Here is a 14756-nt window from a genome sequence, read left to right as displayed (position 1 = left end):
AACTGGTTCCTGTAAAGCATAGGATCTCCCAGCAACTGTTGGACTTCAGCCTAGGAAGAACCCTGGTAGCTTCTGCCCAGGTAAATATTGATATTGATATTGATATTGATATTGGAGCTGCTATAAAAATGGAAAAGTTTATTGGTAGAAAAATCCTATCAACAGGTTACAAAGATCGTAGTGCAATTGACTTCAGATAAATGTGTTTAAATGGGGATTTTTTTCTTTCACTTTTGATTGCTCCTTCCGTTGCCGTTCAGCTCTCCGCGGCAGCAGCGGATGTAGTTGAGTCATCAGAAACTCCAGTGCCCTCTGTAAGCACAGTGTAAATTCCAAACTCTTGTCATAGGAGGGGGGAAAAAACTCAAGAAAAGCTTTTTCCCCCCCCGCCTTCTGCCCTCTTTGTGATGTCAGCGTGCATCAGGAACAGCTCAGGTGAACCTCAGGCTTCCAGCTGAAGCAGCAATATGATGCTTTGCTCTGTTTACACTGCCCCTTTAGAGGCTTGAAGCATTAGAAAGACGCTTCGCAGGCCATCCTTCAAAGAAGATTTGAGTGGAGGAAGCTTCCTGCAAGCCGTCCTTGAATAACGGTGTCAGGACTCAGCTCGGAGCTGTGGTGCCATCAGATGCGGCCCTCACCTCCCATCTCCTGATGCTGCTGACCGGACCAGGGGCTCTCTGGTGTTGGTGGCATCAGGGAAGTGTTCTTTGGACTGAGCAAACTGCAGCACCTGCTTCTGATTTCACAATACAGGGGGAAACCCCGATTCTGGGTGTATTTCTTTGGTGAGGTGTGTAAGAACACAGCAGGGCCGCCGTGCGGGAAGTGAGCTGGTAAATGCAAATCAGCAGCTCCATCTCCCCGGGATGTTTACCCGGGTTTGGTCGGCATACTTCTGTCATTACTGTCTTGCCATTAATTACTGCTGATTCCTGCTAGGATTTCAGTTCAATTCCTGGACACACATGGATATTACTTAAACGGAACACCAAATAATAACGCTAGCCCCTGCAGGACTTCGGCGTGAAGCGCTCCGAGGCTTCCCTGTCCCAGCTCACCCGGCACGTCTCTGCCGCTGTTCTTATTCCTGCGTGTTATCTTCATTTTCCAGGATCGCGCACAGACCCTTCGGCGTAGCTGGTGGCTCCCCTAAACCCCCACCTGGGGCTGCTCCGGGACAGAGTAAAATCGAGTGAAATCGCGGTGTGACCGCCGCAGCCCGGCTGGCGGCCGCCGTTCCGCCACGATACCTGGCCGCAGCCAATATTGCCCTCTGCTGGTTCACTGCAGCTCCAGGGAGCCCTCTTTCCACGGCCACGCAGCAGCGCTTGGCTGTGAGAAGTTATTTTCCAGCCCTTCTTGCTTGGAGCAGAAGGCAGCTTTTAGCCCTAACACAGCACTTTAGGATGCTGCAGCTCGTGTTTGGTTTTTCCCTTCCCTGGAAGCTTTCGGAGGACCTGGCGCACCAGAAAACCAAATCTTAATTATTGTTTTTAAATGTTACTGGTAATGCCAAATCCGTAATTTTCGGGGCTAACCCTTAGAAACGTAACCTCTCTGAACTGGTTTTGCAAGTGAAATAACTGCTAGGTTTTTAATTATTATTTGCATTAGTAGAATAAGATCTTTTGCTCAACACCGTAACCTGGATGCTGATTCCAGCTGCCCTCGATAATTTCCCCCTTCCCTGCCCCAGCTGGGGCGGCTGCACGATGAGCTGGCTGCAGGCCCTGAGCTGCGTTAAAAATAAGCTGGCATTATTTTTAACCTGGGTCAGTCCCTGCTTGGGGTCACAGCACGGCTGCCCAGGCTCTCACGTGGGTGTGCTGGCGTGGAGGCGCAGGGGACGGCGAGAAGGAGGTGTTGAGGGAACCGAGGGCTGTTAAAGGCCTGAGCACTTCTGGAAGGTGCTCCTTGGGTGGATATTCCTGCTCAGAACTCAGGTATTCCACAGCCAGCCCCCACCCCAATACCAGCTGTCTTCCTAAAATCCATTTCTAGGACAACCATCACTGCTGACAAAGCTCTAGCAGCATTTAAACACTTTTTGGTGGTGATGTCCTTTGTGGCTGACTTCTCCCAGAGTAAATTCTATTCAAGTTTTCTATTTGCAGTGGTATAGTCTGGCTCGAATGTTTCAAATATGTAGAACAGGAGTTGATGCAAATCACGCTTTAGTTTTGCTGTGCCAGGTGTGCTAAAGATCTCATGCCGTGCATAACACTGGGGTTGATGAAGTATTTAGATCACAGCTGACATGATGTTACGCCATTTAACTAATTTGTGGTGCCATCCTGCTCTCCCACAACTCCTAAGGGGGTAAAATTTGGGTAATTTTTTGGGGTCTACTTGTCCAACTAAAATTTGCCTTTGCTTTGGGGATATGGAAGACTGAAGGACTCTGTTACGTGATCAAGATGGATTTAATCCTTTCAAATACTTTCAGAGAGCTAATAAGAAAGATGGAGACAGACCTTTTAGTAGGGCCTGTAATGACAGGACAAGGGGTAATGGTTTTAGACTGAAGGAGGGTTGACTTACATATGACGACGAAATGTTTACAGTGAGGGTGGTGAAATGCTGGCACAGGTTGTTCAGGGAGTTGGTTGGTGTCTCATGCCTGGAAACATTCAAGGTCAGGTTGGATAGGGCCCTGAGACTCCCTGATCTAGTGGAAGATGTCTCTGCTTATTACGGGAGGGTTGGAGCAGATGAGCTTTAAAGGTTCCTTGCAGCTGAAGTGTTCTGTGATTCCAAAGGTGTGCTGGTTCCCTGAGCCCAGTACTGAGGAGTTGTGTGAGTGTGCCTGGTTGGGATGTCTCTGTGATGCACAAACACACCCAGAGCCTCAGGAATGGCCTCAGCATGTTTCCCATTCCTGCATCTATTTGTGAATATAAATATTAAACATACATTAAGAAAGACTTCGCACATGAAAAAGAAATCCGTGCACTTTGTGTTTCCATGGGAGAGGAGGGATCTCCTATTTTTGGTGCACTGTAAATTGTTAGGAAATGAACTCTCTTGACTGGTTTTTGTATGTGCAGCTGATGTAAATAGGTTTTATGTGCTTTTTATTCTTAGTCTTGGCATTTTACAGGCTTACCTTCATAGACCTGGTATCATCAGCCTGATACCTGCTTCAGGTATTGTTTGTATAATCTGTAAAATCCTGTAGCCTATTATGAGTAATGATGGCAATTTTTCATCTGGCATTCCCTGAGCTTTTCCTTGCCCACTCTGCCTCTTGTGGCTGAAGTCCTGGTGCCATTCTGGCAGCCCTCTCCTGCTGCAAGGAGAACCACACACCCAGGGATTTACACGGGCGTGATGCAGGCGGGCAGAGACTAAATGCAGAAATCCTTGTCTTATCATCACTCGTGTTTCTGTGGCATTTGCTTGTGCCCCCCCCCTCAAATGTGGGGGACTCCAGGGTACAAAAGCAGGAGCATTGGGGTGGGGATGGGCATTTAACCACTCAGGAAGGAGAATCCTCTGCTAACACCCAAGCACAGCCCGTCGGATGCTCAGGCAGACGATGCGAGGCGCGTCCTGGGATCCTCCTCTGCTGCAGGGCCTCGGGTGCCTCACAGCACTGTGAAATGACTTTTTAAACATACCTTGCCTCCTTTTCCTCATGCCCTCAGAAGCATCTCCCCGTGTACGATTACAAGGTAAAGACAATGCAGCCCGTTGTGTTTGGAAGTGTTGGTGTGGGGTGCGCACAAAGTGGGTATTCCTGCTCTGTCCCCTGTTGCGTACGTGGTGCCTTTTTCATCTTCAAAGCATTTTCCAGCCATGAACTAAGAGCATACGCATTAGCTGAGAGCACACACCCCTCCCTGAGCAGCTGATGCTGGGCACATCCCAGGAAAAACTTCCAGAATATGACACACCACTTTTGATGAAAATAAAATGATGCCATATTTCATCAGCTCTATTAGAAGTACTTAAGTAATTGAACTAATGAAACTTTAAAAAGCCTTTAAGAGACAAATATGGTACACATCTTTGTTCCCAGTCTTCCCCCCTGCCCCCCTTATTTTCCCTGTAGAACGTCTTTTGTTGACTTTTTGGGATCCGTTTGTTTTTCAGTGTGTGGTTTTGCTGAGTTTTGTGTGTGTTATGGCCGTTGATTTCTCTGCTTTGCAGCAGTGGCACTGTTACAGTTTCTGCAGCAGAGGAAAGTGTCATCTGCAAAACAGCATGAGTATGACGGGAGTACCTCATCTTTCATACCAGTCCTTGCAAACATTGGGGTTTATTTCCATTGTGTTCATTGGCCTGTGCTGTGTGTGCCTGCCTTGCCTCTGGGCTGTGTTTAGCTGTCACAGCTTCAACATGATTTCTTGTCTTCATGTGTTCCATCACACATTTCCACCATCCTTCCAGCTGTGATGTCCAACATCCGGCCCCTCTGAACCCGTGTTGGCTTAATTCTTGTCCCATCACCCCTGTAGCCATCTTGGGTATTTATCTCTCCTTTCCCTTTTCCTTGAGCAGGACAGTCCAGGTGAGGTGGGATGTGATGACATGCTCCGCACAGGACAGAAATCCTGTCCAGGGCCATGTGCTCAGCTCCCTCACCCAGCCTTTTGGGAAAAAAGTGATCAGTGGCCCCTGAGTCGTCATGTCTAGTGGACTTTTTTGGGTGGCTTCAGTGTAGTGACTGGCCACTGCTGGAGCTTTCTGCTCCAGACGCTCCCCAATCTGCAGATTCACAGGAGCGCCTGTGACCAACCACAGCCAAGACGTTAGTTTTGTGCCCCCTAACATCCAAGCTGTATTGATGCATTCTGGGTGCAGCTTACTTTTCTTGCCTTTTTTTTTTTTTTCTTTTTGCAGGGGAGGCAGATGAAGAAGCGTTTGCCGAGGAGTGCAGACGGAGAGGACAACACGCGCTGCCCTCCCAGCCGACCAACCTTCGCCTGCTGAAGCCTCACAAGCCTGCCAGCTCCCCCCGCTTTGCCTGCCACTACAATAGTGATGAGGTGGAAGAACAAGATAGAGGCCGGGTTACGAGCAGCTTCGAGGCCCCTTTTTATTTATCAGGTGTGCACAAGCATGTTGGTGAGAAACGTGCAGAGAAGGACCCATCACATAGTCAAAAGCCAAACCCAAAAAGCCAAGCGAGAAGTTGGTGCTGTGTGTTGACTTAATGTTAGCTCCCTGGTAGATAATAAATAGCGGCTTGTTTGCCTTCATCCCGCTTTAGCTCTGATCTTCCATTTAGCCTAGATTCACTAACGCCCTGGGATATTTAAGGATCCAGGGCAAATACTGTTGTGCTGCTGAAGTGCCTCTGCTCTTTGTTGTTAAAAGTGAAGGCGTTTTAGAGGTTAACTCATCACAATACTTTGCACATTCATTTACTTAAATTGTGCTTGGCTTCCTTGTCCAAGGAGAAGTTCAGCAAGTTGATGCTATTTCTGGAAGCTGCAATTTTAGGGAACTAAATCCTAATAGAGGAGGCTGAGAACGTTTAGGCAAATGTGACAACATGGCAATTGTCCGGGTTATTTTTGGAAGTAATTAGTCCTTTGATATATTCCCAGTCTGTAACTTTTTAGCAATGTTGTCCAGAGGCTATCTTGGACAACAAAGTCCTCATAATTACTTGATTTAATTGGAACGTGTAGTCAGAGATCATCCAGGACTGCAAGGACAGGTTTCTCTGATATGTGAAAGATGCCTTTCTACTTGGATGCCCAAACCAAGGACCCTTCTCAGTAGTGTGAAATCAGGTGAAGCACTGGGAAGTGTGAACCTATGAGGCTTCTCAGGGTGAACACGGCACATGAAAAATATGCACTGTATCCCAAAACAGGTGCTCATGTACCCCCAGTGCTGTACCATCTTCCACTGCGTTTATGAGCCTTTAAACCTAACACTGTCTTTTGTATGGAAGATCTAAATATATTATGATGGATGACAGATTGAAAAACTAGAATAATTTAGATTAACATCTTCCTGATCAGTTGCTGGAAGCTTTGTGTCTTTAAAGATGACCAAGATGAATCTTTTCTTTTAGAAAAAAAAAAAAAGTTACAGAGGCCTGAATGTAACCTCTGGGCTGATGTCCTGAAGCCTCCCACGCAAGGGCTACAGGTTTGGGCTCCTGTGTCTGTGGCTGGCGAAACAAAACCTTGGCTTTGCCTTTGGTCACATGAGGGTCTCTGCAATCACAATATTTTGCAATGGATTCAAAGGAGCAGCTGAGTTTGACATGCACCATGCAATTTTTGGAGCAATTTTTAAGATTGCCTAGGACTTTTTGCTGTGAATTTATTTATGCTCCAAGACGCACAAGTTTCCAATTATAATTAATTTCCAGAAGTATTAATGCAATCACAAAATGCTCTCCCAGTAGATTGTGAGTTGCCAAAAATGACTCAGGGTGAAAACTTGATTGCAGTAAGACCAAGATTTTACTGTTGCTTTAAATATTTTGCCTGCTGTTCCTCTGATGGACAGGGCTGCTGAAGGACTGGTCGAGTCAGTCAAAAACCTATGTGAGTGTCTTAATCCCTCGCTGGGGAGTTTGTGCACGAGCCCTGGCCAGTACTGCCATTCCCCTTCATGGGTGTTCACCTCTGCTGACTGCCTTGCCCAGCAAGCAGCTTCACCAGCACAGCTCTGTAATTACAGAGACCACTTTACTTGCTTGGCTTCTCATCGATCACTGCCGTGCTTACACGGGCCGGCGTCGGGAGAGAATGGCATCGTTTCTGCCTCGCTCCAAAGCCCTCTCAATTCACTGGGGAATAGTTAAGTCCAATGCCCTCAAACCAGGGGCAGTTTCACCTTGAATCAGATGTTTTTGCCACCACCAGGGTGGGTCCCTTGACAGCAGGACCACGCAGCAGTTTTAGATGTCGTCCCATCTGGAGCATCTCAAGCAAACCCTCAGTCATTAATGATTCACCTGCAGGGAAGAGGTTTTCTTTTCCCACCTCTAAGAATGGGACTGTTTGAGTTTTGATTTGTAAGTCCATAGGAAATTTAAATGAAGGAGAAGGGGATAGGTTTCATCTTGACTATGTGGTGGGAATCCCTCTGGAAGTGGCATCTGTCTAGTGCCTGGGAGGAAAGGCTGGCTAGCTCCTTTAGACTGGCAACATCCAGAGGTGAGATGAATCCTCTCCTTAGTCAGGATTGCCAGTCATCACAGTGGGTATTAAAAAATGAGAGTTTAATTTAATTCTCCATCTACCGTGGGCACTTTGTGTTTTAGTGGAAATTGCTCTGGAAACTGTTCCTGGTTTCATAATGGCCTTTTAGAATAAAAATTCACCTCTTGTGCTCTGAAGTCGCTGCATATCTCAGTTCTCTAGCTGCAAACAACGAATTGTTGAAATAAGAATTCAGGTACTGCAAGTGATGTGCTCCCTGATAGTGTGATACATGGCTGACTGGTGGGATCTGAGCTGTGTCAAAGTGGTGTTAATGCCAGCAGAGACCTGGGGATGGCAGCTGTCAATGCCAGAGGTTGTGGTAACTACCCCTTAAAAACTACTGCTTTGGATTTGAGAGTTTTGACCTTTATCCAGCAAGAAGGATTGAAATGTTTAATTGTAAAAATAGTGATAAAATATAATACAAATTTCATTCTTTGGAAGATAATATTGCAAGGTTTGCTCTTCCTTTTCATAGAAATAGCTTGCATTAACCTACAACTTACAACATTAATAATTTACTTTTTGCTGCATTTTCATTTGCTGGCATCTGTGAAGAGGAAACCGCTCTAAAAGAAATAGCTTAACTAATCTTGATCCTTTCCTGGCATGGATTCCTCTGCTGGAAAGTTGAGCTGTTTGTACTTCATTTCATCTTTAATTCAGTCTCTGTTCTCTTTACCAACATGCAGTTTCCTAAATTACACTTTACTAACCAGTAACAGTGATGTTCTTTGTTATCCAAACTAATTACTTTATAATTCCATCACAAACTTTGTTTTGGGCATGTAATGGAAAGAGAAAGGAAAGCAAAGCCACTGGTTTTTGTGGAAATCTAATACATGAGGAATGCTGGAGGTGCGGAGATGGAGTTCCCCCTCCCTCTGCTCCACATCCCCTGGCTTTAACTGTGCAAGTGGGATGGAGTAACAGCTGTAGCTGTGTGGGGCAGGGGCTGGGAAGGCTGGCTGGTGGATTTGGAGACTGGCTGGTTGCCCCCAGGCTTAGCCCAGAGCTGCCTTCACGCATGGTGTTTTGGCTGCTGGTAGGAAATCACCCCGTTACCCATCAAAGATAGCTGGGCTGTGTGTGGAAGGGCTTCCATGGCTGCATAGCCTTGCAAGCTTTTGCTTGCCATTTGGGAGTCAAACCTTGGAAATCTATTTAGTGCTGGTGTTACTCTAATTAACAGGAGGCAAACAGGTGCTATCTGGCATGGTATGTCCTTGTGGGAATTCTAGGCAGAATTGGTAAGAGAACAGCATGGTGAGCAAGCATGAAGGAAGGCCCCTGCAAGCTGCTAAAGCTTTTCAGTCCCCTAAAACATCAAAGTTGGGATTACATCACCGGGTTGGCCAGTGAAACTGGAGAACTCACCCCTTGGATGTAACAGTGTGGATAATTGAATAGTGGAACAGCATACCTGGACAGGGTGGGAAGCTTTGTCACTAAGGGACTAAAGGCTCCCTCTCCACGATGCTCCATGGCACAGGCAGGAGCTGTGGATCAGGAAAGGGAATTAGTAGGTCAGGCTGTGCTGTGTGCTGGGCAGTGGCTCAGGATGAGGGGAGGGGATGTGAAAGTGTAAAGTTGTAATTACAAATTGAGTCACGCATGAAATTATATTGAAGCTGTGATCTGGGGTGAATTTTTACAATGACATGGGAGAGTGTGGTCAGTCTAAAATAACAGAGGGTGGCTGCAACTCAGAAGTAAGGCAGCTGCCTTTGAAATAGCAGTTTTTATTGCTTTGACTAGAGAGATATTTCTAAGAGCAGAAAATTAAAAAGAGCACTACAGAACCCAGCTTGAAAGTGCCTCACTGCCCTTCTAAAGCTCTGTGGGTGTTGGGGCCATGGTTGCTTCCATACTTTGAAGGAAAGCGACAATCTTAGCAAAAAGTTGTTAGATCTTGGAGAACATTTTTTCTGAGACTTGAGCTGAAAGTGTGAATCCCTCCCACCCCCAGCCTCAACATTTCACTCTGAAGGCAGAAGGAAGCTCTTCCAAAGTCTTCACCTTAGCAGATCTTCCATAAAAATCATGCCATGGCCTTTACTGCTCGCTGACGTGGTCAAGCAGCAGCAGTGCTGTGTGTTAATTGTCAGTTGTGACTGAACACCTTGTTTCCTTCTGCCGACCCCTACGCTCCTCCGTGCTGGCAGAAGGAAGGTGGAGCAGACCCGTGGCCGCTCTCTGCATCCTGGTAGAGCAGGCAGATGTCAGGCAGGGCAGGAAGAAGTCAGACACCAGAAATGCGTTGGGTAGGAGCGTCTTCCCCGGGACACTTGTGCCTTTGGATCGGCCGCCGATGGGCACACCTCCCGTGCAGCTGTCCCCCAGGAATGCGAGGAGCTTCGCAGTCAGTGACTGAACAAACTCGTGACTTTGGGAGGTGCAGATGGCAGGAAAGTAGAAAAGCCAGAAGGAAAGTCAATCTGGGACACAGCAGAGAAGCTTCCCAGTCTGTTTGGGTCCTTGCTGAGTTGAGTGATGGTTGAAGGAGTTGCACCTAAGCGTTTCTGGAAGCTGTTTTCAGCCTTCAGCAGCTTTATGGAATCTGGAATAGCTTCTGTGCTCCTTATGGCTCTTCTAGAAGTAGAAAAGAAGGGGATGAAATGGGAAGAGTTGGTTAGCTGATGCTGTTTGTTTTAGATAAGATTTATCCAAGTACTAAAGCAGGTGTAATTCCAAATGGTGTGGATTCTTGCTTCACCCATCTCTGCTCCTGGCAGCTGACAAAAGCAAGAAATAGCAACTTAGGAAGATTTCTATCTACATTTGAGTGAATCTGTTTCCCAAACGTCACAGCTTGGGGAAGCTCTTGGCAGCTTGTTCTCCCTCTGCCCCGTGAGGCATTTCTAGAGTTTGGGTGGCTAAAGTTTGCTGCTAAGGGTGGAAATTTGAACAGCCTTCTCCAAGGCCAGCACTGTTTGGCTGAAGCCAGCTCAGCCTGGCACTTCCTATGGGAAGTTTCTATGGACACTTTGGGATGCTGGTGACTTGCCAGGACACGGGCTCACTGCAGAGTGGTCAGTCATGGGGCTGCTGCTTTCTAATTCAGATTTTGTTGTCTCATGACTTTGGGGCTGGTCTGTAACCAAGGCAGCTAAATATGCTTTTAATTAGTGCTGGTTGAAGTATTTGAGTGAAATAGGCACCAAAGGGTTACAACTTCAGTGTGCAATTCTTATTCATGTAAGGAGCTGCTTCACTTGTTTGGATCAGGATTTTTGGCTGTTATCACCCAGCATAGCATCGCTGGAGCAACAGACTGGCAAAGTTTGACCTATCCTTTCTTCTTAGGTGGGAGTAGAAAAGGAAATGGCAGGCAGTGAAATAATTTATCACAGCAGGCTCAAAACAGAAAAGACCTGGCAGTTTTCTCTTGAGGAATACTCTGTGTTTGTGTGTTATCTCCTGCTTTGGGCAATCTCTTTCTGTGTGTCAGTGATAACGCTTGAAAGATTTCCACTTTTCAGCCTTATCATTCTAGAGGCTGGTAGGAGACCATGTTGTCAAATACCTAAATATCTTCATACCACAATATTTTAACGTTGGAGTTGTTTCATTTATAAGAAAATAAATTATGTGGTATTCACTTCAAGTCATAATTTACATCAACTCACGGCATTTTTAAGAAACAGTTGCTAGAATTGCTTTCAAAAGCTCAAGCATTTGAAGAAAATGGACTATTGCAAAAAAAAAAAAAAAAGTATTATGATATAAAATGGCAGCATCAAATGCTATCATGCCTGAATGTGGAAACCTTTTAGAAATACTGACACTGTTTTGAGAATGAAAAATGAAAAAAATTACAAAGCTTATAGCTGCTAGTGTTTAATGATCCTTTCCCAAATATCTGTGTTATTGTTTCATAGTTATTACACCAGCTAGTTCTGATCAGCTGATATGATGCTGTTTTTCCCTCCAGTAAAGGGAGGAATCCTTTGAATAACACCCCACAGATGACTGATTCTCAGGAGTCAGCACATCTCTTCCACCTCCATTGACCTCTGTGGGAAAGCAGGGAGATGCTTGAGCCCTTCTGGGATGGGTGCCTTACTCAGTGAATTGAATGCAAAAGGATCCTGGTTTTGGTGATGTACAGCTGACGTGGAAGGAAACTTCCTGGATGGAGTTCCTAGTGAGGAGATGTTCACACAGTGACTCCAGGGACAGGAGTTTAGCTCAGGGGGTGACAGAGTGCAGGGAAAACCCAGCATCATCTGCAATTCTGCTAAGCACTGCCAGTTTCTCTCTTCCTTAAACAAGAAAACTGGTTTCCAGTCTAACTTTGTGCAGGCTGATCACTCATGGCAGAATTTCTAAATGAAAATCCTGCCTCTTGATTCAGATGATTGCAAAAGATAAAGTCATGCTGTGGGTACGGCCTAGGAACTAGAGTGATGACCTAGAACAGTTTCCCGCTGCTACAAGTCAGTGTATTTCCTCTAAGCTTTTGATAATGTCTCAAATGGTTTTAGCTGAAAGACTTACCTCATGGTTCTCCCCGAGTCTTAAACTTAAACTGAAGAACTTCAGCTCTGCCGTGGGCACATCTCTAACTGTGCTTGGGAGGAGCTCTGGTGAGGAGCAAACTGCAGCCACAGCGTGGCTTTCTACTCCCCGGCCTCCCGCCACTTCCTTTTTCCATCTTAATTTTGCTATTGATAAGTTGATGGAGAACCAGGTGCCGTGCTTCCTTGGGGCCATCTCTGCCTGCCTGCTGACAGAACAGAGGAAAAAAGAGATTTCCATACAGGCAGAGCTGTGACTTTCCAGGGCCGTTCCTCTGACTCCCAAGTCTGCCTCTCAGCTGGGTTGCAGGGATTTCTCTGCCCTGTGCTGGTCCCAGTCACTGGATTGTGCTGATTTCCAGTGGCAGAGCACCACTGAGCTGAAAGATCCCTCCAGCTGTCCTAAAACATCACAGAATGATTGTCTGAGGGAAACGTTTACTGGCCCTCAGTTTAGATTTATGAGGGCACCTGGGTAGATGTGGTGGCTCACACAGTTCATTGCCCATGCAAGTCTGCCACCGAGTTGGATTTTATTGCAAATTTGGAGGAAAAGGTGTGAGGCCGAGCAAGAACTGTTTTTCACACATCTCTGTGGGGGTAATAAACTATCGGAATGATGATCACATGGCTGGAAGCTTGTGCCTACTGAACCTATAGCAAATAATTGTTGCTTGAACTCGATGCTTTCATGCACCATTGGGGCTGCAGTTGAATATAACCTGTGGTGCATAGTTAAGCATGAGCAGGCTGATGACCAGCATATAAAATATATATTGGTAAACACTGAGCACCTTCTTATTTACTCAGGATTCTTGGCATTCCCTAGTCTTAAAATGGAAATGCAAATTTCGTGGTAACTCTGACTACCGTGAGCAGGAAATGCCAGTACTTAAATTGCTCCTGCTGCATAAGTCTTATTTATTGCTTCCTTTTTGAAAACTATTCTGGTTTTGCATGTGCTCTAATTTTGAAGCTTTTCCTGAATGGCTTTGAAGTATTTTGAAAGTTCTCCAGATCTTTTCAAACTTCAAAGATTGGTAGTATTTTCTTTCTATCCTATGTAAGGGATATAGTAAGAATGGGGGATATAGCAGAAATGGCAATTAAAAAAAAAAAAAACAACCCAAACAACACATTAGGAAGCCAGACCTTTTCTTTAATATTCTTTAAACCATTCAGAGAACATGTGCTTTTGCTAGAAAGTCCATGAATGCTGTGAAAAGTGTTTTACAAGCCATGTTTCCTCAGGATACAAAGAAGGCAGCAAGAGGAGGAAGCAGAAGCAGAGAGAGGAACTGAAGAAGAAGAAGTCAACCAAAGCGAGTTTCTAAAATGGACTTCTCTGCTATGCCAATACCTTTATAATAATGACAACAACTTCATGTTACCTTTGAGCACACCTCTTCTGTGTGTATTTTTTTGGTTGTTCACACTGCTACCAAGGAAGTGAGTCATGTTTAAAACTGTACTAAAATTGCACTATGTTTTTCCTTTTAGTTTCACGGAGTGGCTTTCTTGCCCGTTCAGGTTAGGGAATTCAGACGAGGCTGGTTGTGGTTAGAAGTGTGTTATGTTTGCAGACTGGAAAGCGTTACAGAATTTTTTACCTCTTCCTTCCCTGGGACTAAGATGACTCTAGTCTAGTGTTTGTTATTTGTCTTGTAGGATATAAAAGGCAAATGCCTGCTTCTTTGGTCACTGGCATCAACATCAGGCCTGTTGAAAGAAGAATTCTGTTCACTCATGTCATTGGGAGTGGGACTGAGACTCTCATATGAGCTCTCATAGGGTAATTTATGCAAGATTAATAAGTGACTTTTATGGTTGGGATTTTTTGGGTTTTTTTTTTCCCCCCAGGCTGGGCACTTCTGCCCCTGCTATTAAAATGTTCCCTCATATTAAATTGTATCTTGAAGTTTTATCCTCTGGTTTTAAGAAATGTAGTGTAATGATGGTCTCCTCTAAGCACTCCTACTGACTTCTTTAGGCTTAGTTGACTCCTGATGAATCATTTAGTGAAATCATTCCTTATTTTAAAAGTTTATTTTCAGAACCTAGAGACAAATGATCCAAGTGCTACTTTAAAACTGCTCTGTTTCTTCTGAGTAGGTTTTAGATAACAAACATTTTTTCAGCATCCATTTTAGATTTTATCAACTTGTTTCTGCAAATAACTTATACCTTTATGTATGAAAGCATTTTGCATCGGTTTTATTGCAGGAGGGTTTTTTTGGTTTTTAGCTTGAAAAGATGTCTTAGATCTAAAAGAAATACATATTTCCTGGCAAGATGACTTCCTTGCTTCCCATACTCGTCTCATGTGCATGACACATTGCTTCTCTTAACCTTTTAGTGTGTACAGAGCCCCTCTGTTGCCTTAAGCATTTACCTGCATGTTTCTTGTCAGTGTGTTGTCTCCTTTTTTTAACCTCCAGGTAGGAGTTAGCAGCTTTTGGTTTTGTTTTGTTTCTTTTTCTTCCTCTTGCCAATATGTTGTTGATGTAACAGCCATAAACCTGGCAATATTGAAAGTCCACAGTTCCTGGAGAAACTCACTCATCCTAACGTTTCAAAGCTGTAGGAATGCACATAATGGTGTAAGAGAGGAGCTAAACAAAAAAGCCAAGTCTGCATTCTAGCATGGTTTGATGTAACAAATTCTGGTGTCTCTGGTATCTGAATGGTTTAGCTTCAATTACCCAATATAACCCTCTGCAGGCATCATATAACACACAATAACCATTTGTGAACTCTCTTAGGGTCTGTAAATTACGGTTAAGATTAAAAAAGGACTGAGTACTGGTTTTCTGTCACTTAGGTACCACTTTTTCTTTTTTTTTTTTTTTTTTTTTTTTTTTTTTTTTTTTTTTTTTTTGGTGCAGTGTTACTAATATTTAAAAATAAAGAAAATCTGCCTTTATACTTTGTCCTCTTGCACTGTACTGTAGACTGGCATCAGTTGTCTGGTTCATTTCCAATAAAGTTCAGGCTCTAAGCACAGCGGGGAGAGTCCTCATTCACACAACACCCACAAGCATTCCAGGTAATTCCTTTT

The 14756-nt window shown here is 44.8% G+C and overlaps 1 protein-coding gene across 3 annotated transcripts in view; it reads left to right on the top strand.

The window, feature by feature from the left end:
- DNAJB6 (DnaJ heat shock protein family (Hsp40) member B6) overlaps positions 1–14544 on the top strand; it is a 57570-nt gene extending 43026 nt beyond the window's left edge. For 2 of the 3 annotated variants that reach the window (XM_040086223.1, XM_040086231.1), the window contains exon 9: positions 4849–6051. In XM_040086223.1, the coding sequence (XP_039942157.1) occupies positions 4849–5162 (314 nt within the window). In that variant the 3' untranslated portion in view covers positions 5163–6051. Of the gene's footprint in view, positions 1–4848; positions 6052–12949 lie in introns of those variants that run through there. The other variant, XM_040086239.2, reaches the window with a different exon arrangement.
- Positions 14545–14756: the final 212 nt, after the last annotated feature.

Source organism: Hirundo rustica, chromosome 1, assembly GCF_015227805.2.
Source record: "Hirundo rustica isolate bHirRus1 chromosome 1, bHirRus1.pri.v3, whole genome shotgun sequence".
NCBI lineage: Eukaryota > Metazoa > Chordata > Aves > Passeriformes > Hirundinidae > Hirundo > Hirundo rustica.
Note: the sequence above shows the minus strand (reverse complement) of the source record. Positions and strands in the feature narration are given on the sequence as shown.